Here is a 21,763-nt window from a genome sequence, read left to right as displayed (position 1 = left end):
CAATTGGACAGTGATCTCCTTGCAGTAGACTTGCTTGTACACCTCAGCGTTACTCTCCAAACATTTATTCATGCTATTTCATTGTGTCGCAGCTCATCGATTTTCACCGCTTCCTAGAGTTCTATTTTGTGAACACGTACAATTTGTTTATCCGCTCTGCTATTGATGGATATTTGTGATATTTCCTTTTCTGCTCTTTAAATAAGAGACAGTACTGCTGTGGATGTCCTCGTGCATCTCTGCAAGTTCCAATAGGATACAAGCTGGCTGTGGAGTCGGTGAGTCTTAGGGTATGATAATCTTCGTTTGTGCTCAATAATGCCAAATTTTTTTCCTAAGTGGTTGTGCCAACCTACACTTTCATTATCAGGTGTAAGTTTCTTCGTTACTCTGCATCCTCATCAATTCTTGGCATCATCAGGCTTTTAAACTTTTCCAGTCTGGGACCTATTAAATCATTTTTCATATTAATTATCATTTGTATTTTTCTAGTTAGTAGTAGGGTTGCACATATTTCCATGTGATTATGAAACTTTTGAATTTCCTCTTATGTGATACGCCCATCCAAACTTTTTCTGTTTTTCTTTTGGGTTGTTGAGTTTTTTTCTTTTTCCAGCTTTTAACTGGTCATTTTACTCTTTTAATTGATGAGTACAAGTTGTTCATTTTAGGGTGGAATTTATTCAGTCATATCTTATATACTTTGTGCCTTTTGCATCTTGTTTGAAAATTTTATCCTTTCCCAAAGTAAACACATTCTGTTATAATTCTATTCTCTTCTATTGTCTTCTGAACATTTTATAGTTTTGCCTTTTGTATTTCTGTTTTGAATCCACCTAGAATAGGTGCTTGTAAAGTATATGCTACATTGTCATTTTCCCACATGGTTAACTAGATGTCCCAGCATCCACCCTCTAGTGTGATGTTCTGAAACACACTTGACATTGTGGTCAGTAGTGTATTAAGTTTATAAACGAATCTGGGGGGAACAGACATCTATACAATATTGTGTCCCATTCTCAAGGACATGGCATATCTCTCCATTATTCAGGACTTATTTAATGCCTTTCAGTAAGTTTTGTAATTTTTTTTCTGAAAGGGCTTACATCTTTTGTTAGGCTAATTCCTAGGCATTCTTTATTTTCTGGTGAAATTGTAAATGTTATCTTTCAATAATTCCGTTTTCTAACTGCTATTTTCTTGCATATGGAAATGCCATTTTAGATTGTTTTGTAAATTGAATCCTTCATTTCAAGATTATTGTAGATTCACACGAAATTGTAAGAAAATAATACAGAGAGATCCATATACCTGAGTTTCCCCCAATGGCAACATCTTGCAACGCTGTAGCACAGTATCACCATCAGTTGCTGGTGTTGACATGTCAATATATGGGGTATTCCCATCACCACCAAGATTCCTCATGTTCCCCTTTTGTGGCCACATTCGCTTCCCTCCCACCTCCATCTTCCCTTCCCCCATGGTGGCCATTTCTATTGTATAAATCGTGTCAGACAGTATGTAACCTTTGTGGACGGGCTTTTTCACTCAACGTAATTCTCTGGAGCTCCACCCTGGTTGTGTGTGTCAGTAGTCAGCTCCTTTTTATTGCTGAGTAATAGTCCACCATATGGATGCACCACGGTTTGTTAACCATTCACCACTGAAGGACATCTGTGTTGTTTTCAGTTTCAGGCTATTATGAGTCGAGAGGATAGAAACACTCCCATACAGATTTGGTGTGAACATGAATTTTCATTTCTCCAGGATAAATGCCCAGGAGTGCCATTTTGGCTTGTACGATAGTTGCATATTTTATTTGTAAAGAAACTGCTGAACTGTTTTCCAGAGTGACTGTAACATTTTACGTTCATGTAAACAAAGTAGGAACAACCCAGTTTCTCTGCTCTGAGACAGTGTTTGATGTCCTGTTTTTATTTTAGCTGTTCTGGTAGTTCGTGTAGCGATATCTCATTGTGGCTGTAATCTGTGTTTCAGTAATGGCTGATGATGTCGAACATCTTCTCACGGGCTTCTTTGCCATCTGTGGATCCTTTCAGTCAAATGTCTGTTCTTATCTTTTGCCCATTTTCTACTTAAATTGGTTTTTTTGCTGTTGAATTTTGAGAGTTCTGTATATATCCTCGATACTAGTCCTTTGTTGGATGTGTGGTTTGCAAATATTTTCTCCCAGACTGTAGCTTGTCTTTTCATCCTCTTAATGGAGTCTTCACAGAGTGAAAGCTTTTAATTTGAACGAAGTCCAATTTATCAATTTTTCCTTTTATGAATATGCTTTTTGTGTAAACTTTAAGAATTCTTCGCCTGGCCCTAGATCCTGAAAATTTTCTCCTATTTTTTCTAAAAGTTTTATCACTCTACAGGTAAGTCCATTTTGAGTTAGTTTTTGCATAAAATAGGAGACTTGGGCCAAGTTTCTTCCTTCCTCCGTGCCCTCTGTGGCTGCTTAATTGCTACAGCACATTTTTTGAAAAGAGTATCGTTCCTCCATTGAATTGCTTTTGCACCTTTGTCATAAATCAGGCGAGCATCTTTGTGTAGATCTGTTTCTGGGTTCCCTATTCTGTGTGTATTCCCCAATACCACACATTCCTGTTTACTGTAGCTATATAATAAGTCTTGAAATAAGGTAGACTGATCGCTCCCACTTTATTCTTTTTCAAAGTTGTTTCTTCTATTCTAATCTCTTCGTATTTACATATACATTTTAGAATAATTTCGTCTATATATACAAAAAACCTTGCTGAGATTTTCATAGGGATCATATGAAAGCTGTATATTAATTTGGGGAGAGTTGATCTTTACTAGGCTGAGTTTTCCAATCCACAAATATGGTCTGTCTCTCTATTTATTTAGGTCTTTGATTTCTTTCATTAGTGTTTTTTAGTTCACGGCATACAAATCCTATACAAGTTTTGTTAGATTTATGCCCAAGTATTGTTTTGAGTCATTGTAAATGGTATACACTTTAATTTTGGTGTCCATGTGTTCATTGCTAGTGGAAAGAAATACAGCTGATTTTTATGATTATTTTGTATCCTGCAAATTGTTGAACTCATTAACTAGTTCTAGGAATTATTTTTGCAGATGCCTTGGGATTTTCTACATAGACAATCATGTCATCTGTAAGTGAGGACAGATTTATTTCTTCCCTTCTGATCTGTGTGCCTTTTATCTCCTTTCGTTGCCTTGTTGCAGTGGCAGGAACTTACAGTACCACATCGAATAGGAGAGTTGACACTGGGCCTTCTTGTTCTGTTCCCAGTCTGAGGGGGAAAGCATTCAGTTTTCATCATTAGGTGTGTTCTTAGCTGTAGGTTTTTTTGAAGATGTTCTTTATGAGGTTGAGGATGTCCTCCTCCAGTCCCAGTGTGCAGAGTTTATATTGTGAATGGGTGTTTAGTTTTGTCAGATGCTTTTCTACACTAATTGATATGGTTGTGTGATTTTTTTCTTCTTTGGCCTATTGATATGATGGATTATGTGGATTGATCTTTGAATATTGAACTATCCTTGCACCCCTGGAATAACCCACATGGTCATCACGTATAATTCTTTTTATACTTTGCTGAATTTTATTTACTAGTATTTTGTTAAGGAGTTTTGCCTCTGTATTCATGAGGGGTATTCGTCTAGAATTTTCATTTTTTGTACTGACTTTGTCTGGTTTTGGTACCAAAGTAATACTAGCTTCATAAAATGAGTTGGGAAATGTTCTCTGTTATTGTATGATGTTAATTCTTTAAACACTTAGTAGAATTCTCAGGTGAAACCATCTGGCCTTAGAGTTCTCTTGTTCGGGAGTTTTAATTTACAAACTCAACTTCCTTAATAGTTACAGGACTATTCAAATTATCTTTTTCATATTTGTTAAGTTGTGGTAGATTGTGCTTTTAGAAGAATGGGTCCATTTCATCTAAGCTGTCGAGTTTATGTGTTAGACATAGAGTTGTTTGCAGTCTTCCCTTGTTATCTTTTTGATCTCTGCAGGGTCTGTAGCGACATGTTGTGCATTCCTGTCATTGGCGATTTGTGTCTCTCTCTTTTACTGCATCAGTCTTGCTAGAAGTTCATATCATTCATTGTCACTATTGTTTTTTTTCTGTTTTCAATTTTATTGATTTCTGCTCTTATCTTTATTATTTCCTTCCTTCTACTTGTTCTGGGTCAGTTTCACTCTTTTTCTAGGTTCTCGAGATGGAAGTTTAGCTTGTTGATTTCTCTAATGCATGTATTTAGTGCTATACATCCTACTCTCAGTATTGCTTTAGCTGTATTATAAATTATGATATGTTTTATTTTAATTTTCATCCAGTTCAGTGTATTTGTTAAATTTCCCTTGAAATTTCTTTTGGGATGCATGGATTGTTTAGAAATGTGTTTAGTTTCCATGTGTTTGGAGATTTTCCTGTTATCCTTCTGTTATTGATTTCTAGTTTAATTTTATTGTGGTGGGGAAACATACTCTGAATGATTTCAATTCTTTTAAATCTACTGCAGTTTGTTTTGTGGCCCAGGAGGGGTCTATCTTGGTACATGTCTGTGAGCACTTGGCAAGAATGTGTATGATGCTGTGGGTTCTGTACATGTTGATCAGATTCTCTGGGTTGACACTGTTGTTGATTTCCCCCGTATCTGTGCTTTCTGTCTAGTTATTCTATAATTTTTGAGAGAGGGTACTGAATCTCCAGCCATAACAGTGGATTTATTTACATTTCTTTTCAGTTCCATCTGTTTTCTCTTCGCATATTTTGTGGCTCTGATGTCTGGTGCATACACATTTAGGATTCCTTCTTGATGATCCTCCATCTCTGGTAATTGTCTTTGCTCTGAAGTCTACTTTGTGTGATATTAATATAACCATTCCTGCTTCCTTTTTTTTTTTACTTTTTTTTTGAGGAAGATTAGCCCTGAGCTAACATCTGCTGCCAATCCTCTTTTTGCTGAGGAAGACTGGCCCTGAGCTAACATCTGTGCCCATCTTCCTCCACTTTGTATGTGGGACGCCTGCCACAACATGGCTTGACAAGCGGTGCCATGTCTGCACCCAGGATCTGAACCGGCGAACCCTGTGCCACTGAAGCAGAACATGCCCACTTAACTGCTGTGTCACCAGGTGGCCCTCATTCTTGCTTCCTTTTGATTACTGTTTGCATCCCGTATCTTTTCCATTCTTGTACAATCTGCCTATATTATCATATTTGAAGTGAGTTCTTGTAGGTGGAATATAGTTGGATCACGTCTTTTAACATATTCTGCCAATCTTTCTCTTTTAATTGGTGTATTTAGACCATTTATATTTAACAGTTACTAATATGTGAGGAGTTGTTTTGCCATTTTATTTTTTGTTTTCTGTTTGTTCTTTCTGTTTTTCTTTTCTGTAGAAAACTTATCTTTCTTTATAATCCTTTACCCTCCCTTGCTTATAACATAATTGTCTTAAATCTTTTTTCTACATGCATTTAGAACCACATCACAGCATTAGCATTTTTGCTTCAGCCATCAGATGTAATTGAAAACACACAAGACGAGAGTGAAATTTATTGTATTCACCCATATTTTACTTTACTGTGTCCTTTTTTCCTGCCTGATGTTCCAAGACTCTTTCTTTTATTATTTCCCTTTTGTTTAGAGAACTTCCTTTAATTGTCCTTTCAGGGTAGGTCTGCTGGTGACAAATTTTCTTAATTTTACTTTATTTCAGAATGTCTTAATTTCCTTTTTGTTTTCAAAGGATATTTTTGCTAGATAAAGAATTCTGAGTTGAGTTTTCCTTCCACTACTTGAAAAATGTGCCACTTCCGTCTCTTTCAGATAAGAAATCTGCTGTCATCTGAATTGGTTTTCCTTTATAGGTAACATGTCATTTTTTTCCTGGTTGTTTTAAAGATTATTTAGTCTTTAGTTTTCATAAGTTTAATTATGAAGTATCTTTGTATGAATTTCTTTGTGTTTATGCTGTTTGGGGATTTCTCAGCTTCTCGAATCTGTAGATTTATACCTTTTGCCAAATTTGGGAGGTATTTAGCCATTATTTCTTTGACTACTTTTTCAGCCCCACACTCTTTTTTCTCTTCTTCCAAAACCCTGATGACACAAACATTAGATCTTTTCTTATAGTTCCACAAGTCTCTGAGGCTTTGCTCATTTTTTTTCTAGTCTATTTTTCTCTTTCTTGTTCAGATTTGGTAATTTCTATTGTACTGTCTTCTAACTCATTGATTCTTTTCTCTGTCCCCTGAGCCAGTCCTTTCTGGTTTTTTAAATTTTTTATTTTAGTTGTTATACTTTTCAGTTTTAACATGTCCATTGGTTCTTTATACCTCCTATTTCTTTGCTGAGATTTTCTATTTTTTGTTTGTTTCAAGCATGTTCATAATTGCTTATTGAAACATTTTATGATGTCTGATTTAAAATCTTTGTCAGCTAATTCTACTATTTTCTTTTTTTCCTCGTGTTGGCACCTATTGATTTTTTCCACTTAATTTGAAATCTTTCTGTTTTTTTATATAGTGAATGATTTTCAAATGAACCCTGGACATTTTTGTGTTTTGTTATGCAACTCTTGATCTGTCACTTTAGCTGTCTTTCTTTGACACTATTCCTGCAGCAGAGGGGGAGGGGTCATCACCTCGTTACGGCCAGGTCAAGGTGGAAGCCCAGGTTCTCCACTTGGTCTCCGTTGACATCCAGGGTGGAGGGCTTCTCATTCCTGCTGGACAGAGATGAGAGTTACAGCCGCCCGCATGGTCTCCACTCATTCTGTGGGTAAAGAAGTCTCGTTACCAGATGGCAGGGGTCAAGGTCCCAGCACTCTACTTGGCCTTCTCTGACACCACCCTGGCGGGGAGGTCACAGCACATCATTACACACTGGCAAGGGGACGTCTAGGTTCTCATTCCACCATCACTGGCTTGGGTAGGGCTGGGGCCACCATGTTTCTTGGCTGGGGTGGAGCAGTTACTGTCTAAGTTTTCTGTCTTGCTAAGCTGCCCCTTTCCTGGTCCTTTGGCTCCAGAGAGCAGGCAATCTTTCACTGAGACTTTTTTATGAGCATCTGTTGGCAATTCCAGGTTGCTCGTTCTTCAGGGACAATTCTGGATACATGAGGCAAAAAGAATTTCCAAGAAACTCACCATCTTGCTTCTTCAGTCCCGAGGTTTCCACCTGGTCTGTCTTCTTCTCTCTACCTTTTAGAGTCTTATGTTTGTTTTGTATGCAATGTCTGGGGTTTTTATTTGTACTTAGGGGGTGGAGTAGGGAAAAGTACTCCATCTTCCCAGAAGCAGAGCTGCAATTTGTTTTTGTACGTTGGCATTATATTCAGCATCTTGCAACCTCTTATCAAATCTAATATTTTATCTATAGATTTCATTGTGTTTATTACATAGATAATCATATCACCCATGAATAATGGTAGTCCCCTTTGTAGTCCAACCATCTCTTCATCCCTAATCCTGGACAACCACGTATCTGCTCTCTGTCTTCTGTAGGCCTGCCTTTTCCAGACCGGTGTATAAAATGAATCCATATGCTCTGTAATCTTTTGCGATAATTTTTCTTCTTTAGTCTGTTCAAGTGGTAAATTATCTAACTTATTTTCCAATGTTAAACAATTCCCTGGATCTCTGGACCCAGTTGACTACCATTTTATTTATGATTTATATGTTCATGAGGGCGACTGCTCTGTAATTTCCTTTCTTGCCTGGTTCCAAGCTTATGCAGATATCAACATTTCTTTGCTTATCTCTTTTACTGGTATCAAGGTTTTTCCCCTTGTTGGGTATCTCAATTTGCTAGCCCGATAGAATGTGAAGTCTGATTCCTCCTTTAGCTAACTCTAGAATATATTGTCTATGATTGTAATTATTTATTTTTTGAATGATTTATGGAACTTACTGTTAAAACCATCTAGCACCAGTGTTCTCCTGGTGGAAAGATTTAAAACTGCCCAGTTTCTTAACTTTTACAGACCTAGGAAGGTTTCCTAGCTTTTCTTGAGTTGATTTTAATAAAGTTAATTTTTCTCATTTTATCTAATTGTTCAAATTTATTCTATAGAGTTGTTTACAATATATTCTTATCTTTTTAATCTTTACTGTGACTGTAATTATGTCCCCTTTTCGTCCTTCATGTTATTTGCGTTTTCTCTCGCTCTCTTTTTCTTTTGAGGAAGATTAGCCCTGAGCTAACTGCTGCCCATCCTCCTCTTTTTGCTGAGGAAGACTGGCCCTGAGCTAACATCCGTGCCCATCTTCCTCTACTTTCTATGTGGGATGCCTATGACAGCATGGCGTACCAAGCGGTGCCATGTCCACACCCGGGAGCCGAACTGGCGAACCCCGGGCCGCAGAGAAGCGAAATGTGTGCACTTAACCGCTGCGCTGCCGGGCTGACCCCTCTCTCTTTTTTACTTGATTAATCTTGCTGAAGGTTCATCTGTATTTTAAAATATGTTCACAGAACCAACAATTAATTTTTTCAATCCTTCTATTATATGTCTATTTTTATTTTATAAACTTTGTTCTTATCTTTATTTTATCTCTTTTCTACTTTCTTTCATGATTAGCTTATTAATTATTTTCAGGCTTTATCTTTTTTAATAGAAGCATTTAAGATGATGACTTCTCCTGTAAGTATTGCTTATCTTTAGCTGCATTTCACAAGATTTGATGTCTAGATTTTCATTATCATTCAGTTCTAAATTTCCAATATGCTTTCTTCTTTGACCCATGAGTTATTCATGTGTGTTTCTTAATTTTCAGACATATGGAATTTTCCAGTTAACGTTTTAAATAACTTTTTATTTTGAAATAATCATAGGTTCACAGGAGGTTGCAAAGATAGCACAGATAATACACCCTTCACCCAGTTTTCCCCAAGGATTACTTCTTACACAACTGATGTACAACATCAAACCCAGAAATTTGACATCAGTACCATGTACGTGTAGTTCTGTGCTGTTTTATCATCACAAAAATCTTCCTAATGCCTCCCCTTTATGGTCACACCCCCCTCACACCACCCCTAACCTCTGGCAACAGCTAATCTGTTTTCTCTCTCTCCAGTTATCTTATTTTAATGTTTTATAGTTTAAAGCATTAAACTACAGTTTATCATGTTGTCAGAAAATGTGATATGTATTATTCCAGTTCATTGAAATTGTTCAGAATTGTTTGTTTGAGGAGAAATTGTATTTTGTTGCTTTTAATTTCATTGTTTAAAAATTCTGTTTACGTACTGATTTTTATCTGCTTGGTCTAACAATTTCTTAGGGAGCAGGTCAAAAATCTTCTGAGAGATTTTCCTTGAGGTTAAGTCAATAATTTGAAGCTATGTTATAAGGCGCAAAAAAGTTTAGCCTTCTTATATCTTCTTCATGATTTCAAGCAGTTATCATTAAAATAGTGATGTTACCTCTATTAATTCCTTTTGTTTAAATCTACTTTGTTGATAAAGTGGCACCAGCTTTATTTTGATTAGTTTAGTCTATTTATCTATATCTGTCTATCTATCTATCTATCCTGTTTTTATTCTTTTGTTTCCAAATACACACACACATATATATATATATTTATATATATATATGCTTTACTTTTTAAACTTTTTCTACTACATTTTAGATGTGGAACTCTTCAGTGGTTTATGATTGGATTTAAAAAGTAAATCCATAACAACAGCATGAAACTACGTGGGGCAAAAATTGATAAGACTGCAAGCAAAAATAGATGAATCGACTATTATAGTTGGAGACTTTAGTGCCCCTCTTTCAGAAATGGGTAGATCCAGCAGGCAGAAAGTCAGTAAGGACAGAGGCAAACTCCAGACTCACAGTTTTCACCCAATTCCTGAAGGTGGGATGGATTTATTTCCAGTTCACATTTAAAATGAGGACATCATCCTTTGGGGCTCCCTCTGTTGAAGAGGAGTGTCCTAGTGGACCCCCCATTTTGAGAAGGAACCAGGACTTCCCTGCTGCTCCTATCATCCCATAAAGCTGCGGAGGACAAAGCTCAAGTCCAGCCCGTTCATCAAATGACCTCAGGGCAGCAGCCAGCTGGGGGCTCCTCTTACTTCTTGGGAAGTTCCTGGTGAAGCCTTTGTTTACTTTGTGGCCTCCAAGAATTCCTTACTCATTTGCTATTTCATTGATGTATTTACATCCCATTCAACAGTTTTACTTGTTTTTAGCAGAAGGACCAAAGTAACTAGTCCATCATCCTACCAGAAACAGAAGTCTCCTGTCATAGCCTCTTCAATCATTTCCTTATCATTGAACATTCCCCCCCATGTTTTCTATTACAAACAATGTGGCGATGGACATCTTTGTACACACATCTTTGTGTATTATGTCTAATTATTTTCTACAATAAATTTCTAGACCATGAAAAGGAAGAGACAGAGCTGAGGAATATTTGGGAAATGGACTGGCACTCCTTGGAGACTGACGAAATTCTGAACGTTCTTGCTGATCATCTAACCAGGTCCTTTGCATATATTATCTCATTTAATCCTTCCCAAAATCCCACTGGACCTAATACGATAAAAATCCCACTGAGGAGCATTTCTATTAAATAAGTAGAAATACAGACCCGGCTTTTGGAGAAAAATATCCAATTTTTTTGAAACGTGCTATTTCCTAAAATTGTTTTTAAATTTAGGGAAGCTCTCCCAAAATTAGTAAGAGGAATGATTTTTTAACTAGACCATGTGATTCTATAACATGTTTGGAAAAACAAACATATAAGAACAGTTGGGAAGAAGAGCCATGAAGGTCTGGTCCTATCAGACATTAAAAGCACTGTAGACAACCAGCTCAACGTCACTCTACTTTTGAGGTGCCCTTGGATGTGATTGGCAGAAGGAGTCCACCTTTTTTTCAGGACGCAGGTGTTTTTCATGAAATACATTTGCATCAATACAAAGGTAAATTGATTCTTGAAGAAAGCAGGGAAACAATGATGGGTGACTAATAGATAGGACAGCACACACAGAGTCCACTGGGAGGAAGTGTGACCTACTGGGGCAAGGTTGGCTTGAGTTATCCTAGGTATCAGGAGGAAGGACCTTCAATGGCATGCCAGGTAGTCTGGATTTATCTTAAATCCATCAGAGATGGATCCACCAGAGATTTAATCAGAAGTCTCATGAGTAGCATTTGCATTTTTACAAAAGCATGCTGGCAGGTGAAAAGATGGGGGGCGGGGAAATTATGAATGAATGAATGAATGAATATTTCTTCTTAAGTGATTTTATTAAAATATAACTCACATGCTATACGATTCACTCATTTAAAGTGTACTTTTAAATGTCTTTCAGTACATGCACAGAGTTGTGTGACCATCACCACTATCTGATTTTACAACATTTTCATCACCCCAAAAAGAAACCTTATACCCGTTAGTAGTCACTCCCCACCCTAATCATCCACTAATCTACTTTCTGTCTCTACAGATTTGCCTATTCTGGACATTTAATGTAAATGGGATATTATAATATGTGGCCTTTTGTGGCTGACTTTTTTCACTTACTATAATGTTTTCAAGGGTCATCCATGTTATAGCATGTATTAATACTTCATTTCTCTTTATTACCAAATAATATTCATTGTATGGAATGCGTGGGCTTACCACACTTTGTTCATCTGTTTATCTGTTGATGGACACTTGGGTTGTTTCTACAATTTGTCTGTCACAAATAATGCTGCTTTGAACATTTGTGTACAAGTTTTCATGTGGATGTGTGTTTTCATTTCTCTTGAGTATATACCTAGGAACGGAATTGCTGGACCATACGGTAATTCTATATTTAACTTTTTGAAGAACTGCCAAACTGTTTTCCAAAGCATCTCACCATTTTACATTCCCACCAGCAATGTCTGAGGTTCCGATTTTCCACATCCTTCCTATATTAGTGGATGCTAAGTGGGTGTGACCATAGCCGTCCTAGCCGGTGTGAAGTGGTATCTCATTGCGGTTTTGATTTGCATTTCCTTGCTGGCTAATGATGTTGGATATCTTTTCATGAGCTTCGTGGCTTCTTGTATATCTTCTTTGGGAAGATACCTCCTCAGATCCTTTGTCCATTTTGAAAACTGGATCATCTCTCTTTTATTGAGTTGCAAGAGTTCTTTATATATTCTTGATACAAGTCCCTTATCAGATATATGACTTGCAAATATTTTCTCCCATCCTGTGGGCTATCTTTTCACTTTCATGATGGTGTCCTTTGAAAGACAAAAGTTTTTAATTTTGATGAGGCCCATTTATCTACATTTTTTTTGTCACTCGTGCTTTTGGTGTCATATCTAACAAGTCTTTCCCTACCCGAAGGTCTTGAAGATTTACCCCTGCATTTTCTACAGAGTTTTATAGTTTTAGCTCTTACGTGTAGGTCTGTGATTCAATTGGAATTAATTTTTGTGTGTGGTGTGAGGACGGGGTCCAACTTCATTCTTTTACAGGTGGGTATCCAGATGTCCCAGACCGTTTGTTAAAGATATTTTTTAAAAAACACAACTTTTCCTAGACCCCCCTAGGCCGCTGTAACAGCCTAACCTAAAAAGGATACTATGAGCTACGGCATAGCCAGTGAGAATGGATGCGCTGGGGAAATTCGAGAAGGTTGAATTGCAAGGAGCTGGTGACTGAGGTCATGTAGGGACCACAGGGGGAGAAGGAGGCCTGGAGGGCGACTCCTAGGTCCCTGCTCTTACCCTCCACGTCAGGAGGCCTGCGGCCTCGGGATCCCACGTGACCACACGGCCATCCCTGAACCCATCTGCTGGGGCCACTTGTTTATCCTTGTGACTTCAAGATCAAAGCCTGTTGTTGCATGATCAATCCAACCACAGGAAACCAGCCTTGATCAGGAGGACAGTCGAATTACATTTCGTGGTTCCCTTAGACTGAAGCAGCCATCGCATCTCAGTTCAAAGAGAAAATGGAAAGGCTTGTATTTAAGAGGAATGCAGGCAGCAAACCCCAGAGGCATCAAGCCTCTGACAGCAAAGTCAGGGGTCCATGCACAGAACGAACACTTCTGAGGGAGCCATGGAGCCTTCTAAACCTTCAGGAGTTTATGCTCCTGAAAATCTTGTCTGTAGGACACAACACGCCAGAATTCTTTATTCTGGGTTCACTCCTCGATGACAGAGGATCTCGGGGTCTCTCCATTTCCACATTCAGTCACCAGTGGGACTGGTCAACGTAGGGGTTGCCACCCAGGCAGGGAGGGGGCATGCCACCCACTGGACTGCTGCCCGTGCCCACAATTTCCCACGAGAACAAGGGAAAATGTGTCTGGAGACGGCTTTGCCAACCCCTGACCTCAGCTCCGAGAGCAGCCCCACCTTGGGAGCAGGCACAGAAGAGGTCTGTTCTGCGTGCTGGTGAGGGAGCCGTCCGTGCAAATGTTCGCTGGGCTCCTGCAGACACTCCTTTGATGAGAACCCCTCTGCCCAGGACATCCTTGCCCAAGAGAGACCAGGCTCCCCGGGGGGCCCAGGGAGGCTGTTCTGTCCTTGTGATCATCTCCTGCCATATGATCCTTTCAGAGAGGTCAGCAGCCCTCCAGCTCTTTAAACATAATCAGCAGTTACGTTCAAAAGCATGGGGCTGAACGTGATTATAGACATTGTTTAGTTCACTCCCTCCACCCACAAAAAGGGAAACTGAGCCCAAGCAATTAAGTGACAAGCCCAGCCTCGTGAGAGATTTAAGGCTGGTGGTTTCATGGCCCTCTCTGCTCTACCCCACTGTGTATTTCTGGTGAAGAAAACATTAAGCTTACGAGGTTAATGGATTAAAGAGAAAGAACAATGCCTTGAAATGACCCCAGAATATGGATGAATGCTGGGTTCTTGTTGGTGTCCAGGAAGCGGAAGGTCCACAGAACTTGGGCATCGACTCTGTTCCGGGAGCTTTTCGGAGACACGGAGTTTTTTACGTCCAACAGGAGATTGCTACTTAGGTACTGGGTACACGGCAGAGGGGGGCCAGCCACCTGTCATCTGCATCTGGGGCAGTCTTGGTTGGAGGACAGAGCTGTGAAGAAGGACTCGTCCTTCGACCTTGTGCATGCAGAAGCACCTCCGCAACTGCCGTGTGCGCCGTGAGGCGGCTGTTCCTGGTTCCCCGGCCAGAGAAGGCGAGCCCCTGGGATGCAGAGGACGGATGGGCCGCGGGGTGGATCCGGTCCGTTCAATTTCTTTTGGATGAGGTCTTTTAATGTTCCTTCTTCTCAACGTGTCATTAACCATTTCCAGGTAATCCAGACAAAAAGAAGCTTCACTTTCTATGATTCGCCTGCCATCTATTGGCCTTACTTGCCAAGCAATTTCTAAACCATGTTTTGGACAGGGAACTTTTATAAAGAGGATTAAAAGAAAGAAATTAAACCCTAAACGCGTTTTGTCCTAAGTCTACTAGTGTGGCAATTGAAATAAATGTAAAATTAATCGTTTCTTCCTGGTCTGAGTGTAAAAGTAATATGTGCTCATATAGAAATACAGAAAGTTGTAAAAAAATAAATAAATGTGTATAATCCTATCGCCCACACACATTCCTGCCAGCTCCTGAGAGCGGGACCCCGTCTTGTCCGCCGCCATATTCTCAGCACTTGGAATAGCACCTGGTGCATAGTAAGTGCTCAGTAAAGACTTGTTGAATGAATAAATGTTACTGTTTGGTGTATTTATTTCCAGTCCTTTCTCTATGCCTATTTTGCATGATTGTAGTCAGACTCCATTCATATCATGCTATCTTTTCTTTTTTTACTTACCAAGGTAATACAGGTACATCTATACCACAAAAACCCTTTATCAACGTTGTTTTTAAAGATGTTTAGTATTCCAAGTTTTGCGTACACCTCATTTACGTTTACTCGTTTAACTTCATCTTACTAGATTTTTAGGGGAAATGCACATTTCAAAGGTACTTCGGACAAGTAGACACACTGGCTGTGTACTAGGCTCTCTTATGTTGAGTGAACCCTGAAGAGCCACTTAAATCACAATCTGTTATTTACTTCCACAGTCCCACTGGAGAGCACGAAGAAGTGGGAACAGTACAGAGGGAAGTCTTGATATGACCTCAAGGGACTATTTAGTTAAAAAAGATCTTTTAAAAAATTTAATTTAATTTAATTTTTTTATTGAGATTATGATAGTTTACAACATTGTAAAATTTCAGTTGTACATATTATTTGTTAGTCACCATACACATGTGCCACTTCACCCTTTGTGCCCACTCCCTTTCCCCTGGTAACTGCTAATCTGTTCTCTTTGTCCATGTGTTAGTTTATATTCCACATATGAGTGCAATCATGCAGTGTTTGTCTTTCTCTATCTGGCTTATTTCACTTAACATAATACCCTCAATGTCCATCCATGTTGTTGTGAATGGGACGATTTTATCATTTTTTACGGCTGAGTAGTATTCCTTTATATATATATATATATATATATATACCATATCTTTGTCCTTTCATCTGTTGATGGGCACATGGGTTGCTTCCATGTCTTGGCTATTGTGAATAATGCTGCGATGAACACAGGGGTGCATATGTCTCTTTGAATTGTTGATTTCAAGTTCTTTGGATAGATACCCAGTAGTGGGATAAGTGGGTCATATGGTATTTCTATCTTTAATTTTTTGAGGAATCTCCATACTGTTTTCCATAGTGGCTGCACCAGTTTGCCTTCCCACCAGCAGTGTGTGAGGGTTCCCTTTTCTCCACATCGTCTCCAACATTTGTTATTTTTTGTCTTGGTCATTATAGCCATTCTAATGGGTATAAGGTGATATTTTAGTGTAGTTTTGATTTGCATTTCGCTGATGATCAGTGATGATGAGCATCTTTTCATGTGCCTATTGTCTATCTGTATATCTTCTTTGGAAAATGTCTGTTCATATCCTTTGCCCATTTTTTGATCAGATTGTTTGATTTTTTCTTGTTGAGTTGTGTGAGTTCTTTATATATTATGGAGATTAACCCTTTGTCAGATATATGATTTGCAGATATTTAAGAAATATCTTTTGAATATTATATTTATGGAGCAATTAATTCAAAGAACCAGTCCTTATGCTAAGTTCTAGAAATGTAGTGCCTCAAGAATTCAACTGAACTAAACCACTTTCTATCTAATCTCTGTTCTCTCTCCTTTTAAAACGTCCCTGGATATACCCGTTAGAGAAGATAATTTTATTCAGCTTAATGTAGCGCCATCTGCTGCTGAAGAGGAAAATGAGTGCCTAGGAGAGCTGGTCTCCGATTTTAAACCCTGACGTGTAGGAGAAATAAACGGAACTGCTGTGGTTTCTTGCAGGATCCCCTTGTGTCAGAACTGGATACAGTTTTAAAAAGAAAAAAGGCTGTGAGTGGACTTCTGGCTCCAGAGCACACTTTACTAGTTCCCCTGCCCCCTTAGAAATTTCTATCAAAATTAAAAAAATACATACGAATAGGGAGAAATGCATGTCAGAACAGGGAGCCATGGAGAGGGCCAACCACATTGGGGCAGGTGGGCCGTGGGCACGTGGTGAGAGGCAACAGTGGGCCTTCCTTCCACTGTGGGAAACGCAGCAGCTGATGGAAGGCAGTGCACACCCGGCGCGAGGTTAACCAGGCACCGCCAAGCCCGGCTTCCAGTCGAGGCGGTCCTGCCAGCTAGGAGACGGTGCAGCTGCCCCTAACACACCTGTAGTGCTAGAACGCTAAATCCCAGGTAACATTTGAGCCAACTACAGTTTGCAGATCGAATAACCAATACCCAAACGTTCCATACACAGCAAATCACATGAGTGTGCCAACCACAGACAGACATTCTCAGACATGCAAATATTCAGAGAGCTCTTCACCTGCACAGCTTTCCTGAAAGAAAACACACACACACTCACTCTTAAGGATTATGGGGGTGAGTAAGGAAACCAACATAATTCAAGAATTAAGTCAAGATCATTGTGGCTGATAAAGTTATGAAATAGAAAAGCAACATAGAAAACATTTCATACCATCGTCTTCATTATCACTCTCTTTCCTCTGTCCCTAAAAATCCCAGGGTGAGGAGAGGGAACAGAGTGAAATTTGTCTCGAATTCTCGTCTTACCTGAGGAAGAGTCGTATGTTTTCTGTTTCATCAATGACCCTGATAGAGGGTTGAGCCCAGGATGCTGTGTACCGCATATAGACTCAGTACAATGGGAGAGTTTCCAAATTATTAGTATAAAACAGAAGCAAGAGAAATTTGCTCAATATGGCAAGGTAGAAAAAGAATAACAGAACAATAACAAAATATAACCCAAGAATGTCGATTTTTAAAGTCCTAAATTAAATCTTCATGGAGAGAAATCAGCAATGTAAAGAAATCATAATACTCTCAAGACAGCATGGATGGTTCAATATTAAGAAATATATTTACTTAATATTCATTCAATGAACATTTCTAAGTGCCTATGAGGTGCTGGAACCATGGCCCTTACTTGACGTCTTCTCTGAAACTCACCTCCCAGGCTCCCCGTTCGCGTCCCTTTCTAGTTCTTTTCTTTGTAGCACTTACCGTTCTCTGTAATTATCTTTCCCCTTTATTTGTTTGCTTGTTACCTTTAGTTTTCCTTTGATGAAATACCATTTCTCCACGATCAATATCCTAGTCTATGTTGTTCACTCTCTATCTCCAATGCCTGATAAAGAACCTGTCATTCGCTGACATAATCATCCAACGTTTATTGCATTAGTTCCATATTTAGGCAATATTTATTCATTCAATATTCTGTTTGAATGAATTAACGTATCTATGAATTAATGAGCGACAGTAATTCGAAACCCCTGCCCCACAGAGCATATAGCTTAGCAGAGGAGACAGACCACAAGTGCTTCCACGGTCAGCGTCAAAATCTCCGTTTTCTAGGCGCGTCTCTCTCTTCTGACTAACTTGTTGAATAAAAGACGGCAATTGTTTTGCAGGAAGCTTCTACAACTTCCTCTCGAGAACAGTCCGGAAAACTAGAAGCACAAAGCAGTAACTTCCTGCTTCCCAAAGCCTGTCACCAGAGGACACGCAGCAACTCAACCAGTAAGTGTCTCGTCAAACCGTCTTCAGGATCAGGGCCAAGCTGGTGCCGAGTATGGGGAGTATTGGCGACGTGGGGAGGTTTGGGCGAGGGTGGGTCTCTGCCCGACCAGTTGGACAAAACCAAGATGGCGGGCTGCCTGCCTCTCTGAGCGCATCCTTCATGGCGGTGCGTGTCCTGCCAGCTCGAGGGCCTCTGCTTTGGCCGTTCGGGCTCTCTGTGGTTCCGTCAACTCCTCCTCTAGCTGCCCTTCAAGTGCCACGCTGAGAAGACCTGACAGAGGATCCAAGACGCGGGCTTCGCTCCTGCTGTCTTCTGACTTGCCCCTTGACCTTAGGAAGGCCACCCTGTCTCCCAGGGCCTCTGTCACCTCACCTGTGACAGGACGGAAGTTGAAGCTGAAAAACGTCATGAGTCTTGGTTGTTGCGACTAGAATAGACTAATACACAAAGTGAGGAAAATCGGAAGAATGCAGGAAAGCATGAAGAAATTAAAACCACGCCAAATCCTAATATCAGAGACAATCTATGTTAACATTTTCAATTTCCCTGCAATATATGCCTGTAGAAAACACACACCCACACATCTTTACCTCATTGGAAATTCTTTTGTAAATGCCATTTTTAGTGGATACGTAGTATTTCGTTATACGAATGTACATAATCTGGTTCATCGACTTCCTGTTATTAGATAGTTGAGTCATTCTCAGCTTTTCACTAACAAGATCAATGTTGTTGGGGTTGCCCATGGAATTTTGTTGGAGTTTGTGGCGATTTTCCTAGGGGACGTCTAAAGGGCGCTGGCCTGGTGTGTGTTAAGGCCACACTTAGTGCCATGGTGCTGGCTCTGGATCCTGCTTCCAGAACCAATTATCTGTGTCACCTCCGGCAAGTCCCTTACACTCTCTAAGCCTCATATTATTCTGTTTTAAGAGGCACCATCATTAAATTAATCATCCCCTACTTTTGGACCACCAGTTGCTTTTTTATCACACGTTTTTACTTTCTTCTTCTTTTAGCATAATTTTCTAGAAACGGAGTTTCAAAAGGAAGCGATTCCTCGGACCTCGATCTGTGCTGCCAAGTTTCGCAGCTAACCCTCCAATGGTGTCCGTGAACACCTATTTCTTCCATCATAGCCCACACTGGATTATAATTCAAATTTTTTACTGGAGGTATAATTGGCATATAACACTGTAATCGTTTCAGGTGTACGACGTCGTGAGTCAACGTACGTATCCTTGTGAAGTCATCACAATAGGTCTAGTTGCTGTTCGTCACCATGTAAAGTTTCCTGTGTTTTTTCCCGTGATGACAACTTTTGAGTTTCACTCTCTTAGCGACTTTCAAATACCAATGCGGTATTATCGACGACAGCCACCATGCCGTACTTTACATGCCCAGGACTTACTCATCTTATAACTGGAAGTCTGTACCTCTTGACCCCCTTCACCCATTTCACCCACCCTCCACCGCCTGCCCTCTGGCACCCACCCCTCTGTTCTCTGCATCTGTGAGCTTGGTTTTGTTTGTTCCTTTGTTTTGTTTTTCAGATTCCACATATAAGTGAAATCATGTGGTACTTGTCTCTCTCTGTCTGACTTATTTTACTGGATTACAATTTTTAAAAAAATTTGCCAGGCAGGTTTTTCCTCTATTTCCCTCTTCCCTGCTTTGCACCCAGGACCATTTGTGGGGATTAGTGTAAAAGGAAAATGTGGGGCCCCTGTTTGAAAATTAGTAATTCCCACATGGCGACAGGTCCTGAAGTCTGGGACTCTGCGCTCCCCACATGTCGCACGCCCACCAAGCCAGCCCTGCGTGCGCCCCGGGCGTTGGCCCTTTCAGGCCACAGGCCCTGTCTCTCTGGTTTCCAGTTGAGTTCAGTCAAGGAGTGGATCAAGGGGAGAGTGGAGGGTGGAAGAGAGAGCCGCTGGGGTATTTCTTCCTCGGTTCCTCCCGCCTTGCCGCTGCAGCTCTGGCAGGGGCTGTGTCCCTCTGTGACTATTACATCTGGTGAGGGCACCTGCCTTCCGCGGTCCCGACGCTCGCCGGGTCTGGTAACGCCATTTCCTTCTTCTGCCCCTTCAGGCCTGGGGACATAATAGCTTCTGGCTCCTGCCAATTCCTGGGAACCTCAACAGGCCTTGTCATTTCCCTGAACTCTGTCTACCTTTTGCTTCATCCAGTCTTTTCAAAAATTCTAGCTGCCACATTTTCCGTTTGTTGTCAAAATCCTGACCCGTGTGTTTGGCTATAAAGCAGGCGGAAAGAGTTTCTCTCTGCACAGGTGCAGTTAAACGTGCCTTCATTTACTTATTTCCCCTTCCATGAGTTCACCTATATTCCTATTGGGATGATCATTTCATCATTAATTTATAAAAACCCTCTTGGTTAAATGAATATTTATTAATATTAATATAATTAACGTTTGGGTGTCAGAGCTGTTGAACACACTTTCTTCAGTTTGTTGTTTTTCTTTTAACTTTTTTTACGCGATGTTCTCATCTTTATATAATCAAATCTATTGATTTTTTTCCTTTCTAATGTTAAAGTTTCTTCCACATCCAGAGAACTATTAAACATTTGACAACATTTTCTTCTGGTTTTTAAATGATTTACCTTTTTTTTTGTTCAAACTTACTATGCCTGTAATTTATTTTTGGTGTTTGATATGAAGCAAGGATCTAGACGGATTTTGTTTTTCTAAATGGCAGCTGATTCCAGTATCACTTATTGGGAATCAGTTTCTGCCCATTTTTAAATTTGCCTCTTTCTGTTTATTTTGTTTCTCTGGCAAATATGGGCAGTTAGATCTTGAAAGCAAATTTGATAATATTTTTAAAGACAGAAACTCAAACCACTGACATTAGTATTAAGAATGGTATCTGCTTTTACTTATAGTCTTTTTATACTTTGTCTTTATACTCACTTATCATTTGTTTTCTGCCTCTTGCTGTGTGTGTGTAATTAATTTTTGCAGCAATTTGAAAGGTTTACTCAATTTTCGTCTCCACTTCTGGTTTCCTTTAAGGTAAATCAATCAATCACTTAGGTCTAATTAATAAATCAATTAACAGTTAAGACTATATTTCCCAAATTGTCCACTTTATGAAAGATGGTTATTCATCTCTAGTCCCTTTTCCCATTTATTTTTCCATTTCATCACTCAACTTAATCTTAAATTACAAACTCACATTATTACTTATTATTATACAATCATCACAATATACAGTTTCCCTTTCAAAAACCGTTTTGGCTTTTTCATTGGATTTCACAACCACATTTTGGATGAACTCACTCGACGCTGTGTGTTTAACTGGCCTCAGCTCTCTCCACTTGAGATGGTAATTTTGATGCGTTTCCCTGTGGCTGGAGCATCCTTGAGTAGTTTTCGGGAAGAGCAGAGAGCTGCTGTCCTGCCTCAGCCCGCGTCCACGCAGATCAGAATGCGCGGTGGGAGTGGGAAGGAGCCGGAGGATGGTTGGTCAGGGAGGCAGCTCAGCACGTGCCGGCTCTGCCCTGTGGGCCGCCCCACCTGGCCGCCCATGTGCTTATCCTCGTTCCCCTGAACTGAACCCTGTGCAGCCACCCCTTTGGACTGCAGGTCACCTGGCACTGCTGTGGGTGGAGGGATCCGGGCCTGGTCTTGTCTCCTCACTGACGAGGTG

The 21,763-nt window shown here is 39.9% G+C and overlaps 1 protein-coding gene across 3 annotated transcripts in view; it reads left to right on the top strand.

Moving 5' to 3' along the window:
* Positions 1-21,763, top strand: part of IL16 (interleukin 16) — a 108,993-nt gene that overhangs the window by 45,946 nt on the left and 41,284 nt on the right. For all 3 annotated transcript variants that reach the window (XM_070266148.1, XM_001915967.6, XM_023649184.2), the window contains one exon: positions 17,986-18,094. In XM_070266148.1, the coding sequence (XP_070122249.1) occupies positions 17,986-18,094 (109 nt within the window). The remainder of the gene's footprint in view (positions 1-17,985; positions 18,095-21,763) is intronic.

Source organism: Equus caballus, chromosome 1 (genome assembly GCF_041296265.1).
Source record: "Equus caballus isolate H_3958 breed thoroughbred chromosome 1, TB-T2T, whole genome shotgun sequence".
NCBI lineage: Eukaryota > Metazoa > Chordata > Mammalia > Perissodactyla > Equidae > Equus > Equus caballus.
Note: the sequence above shows the minus strand (reverse complement) of the source record. Positions and strands in the feature narration are given on the sequence as shown.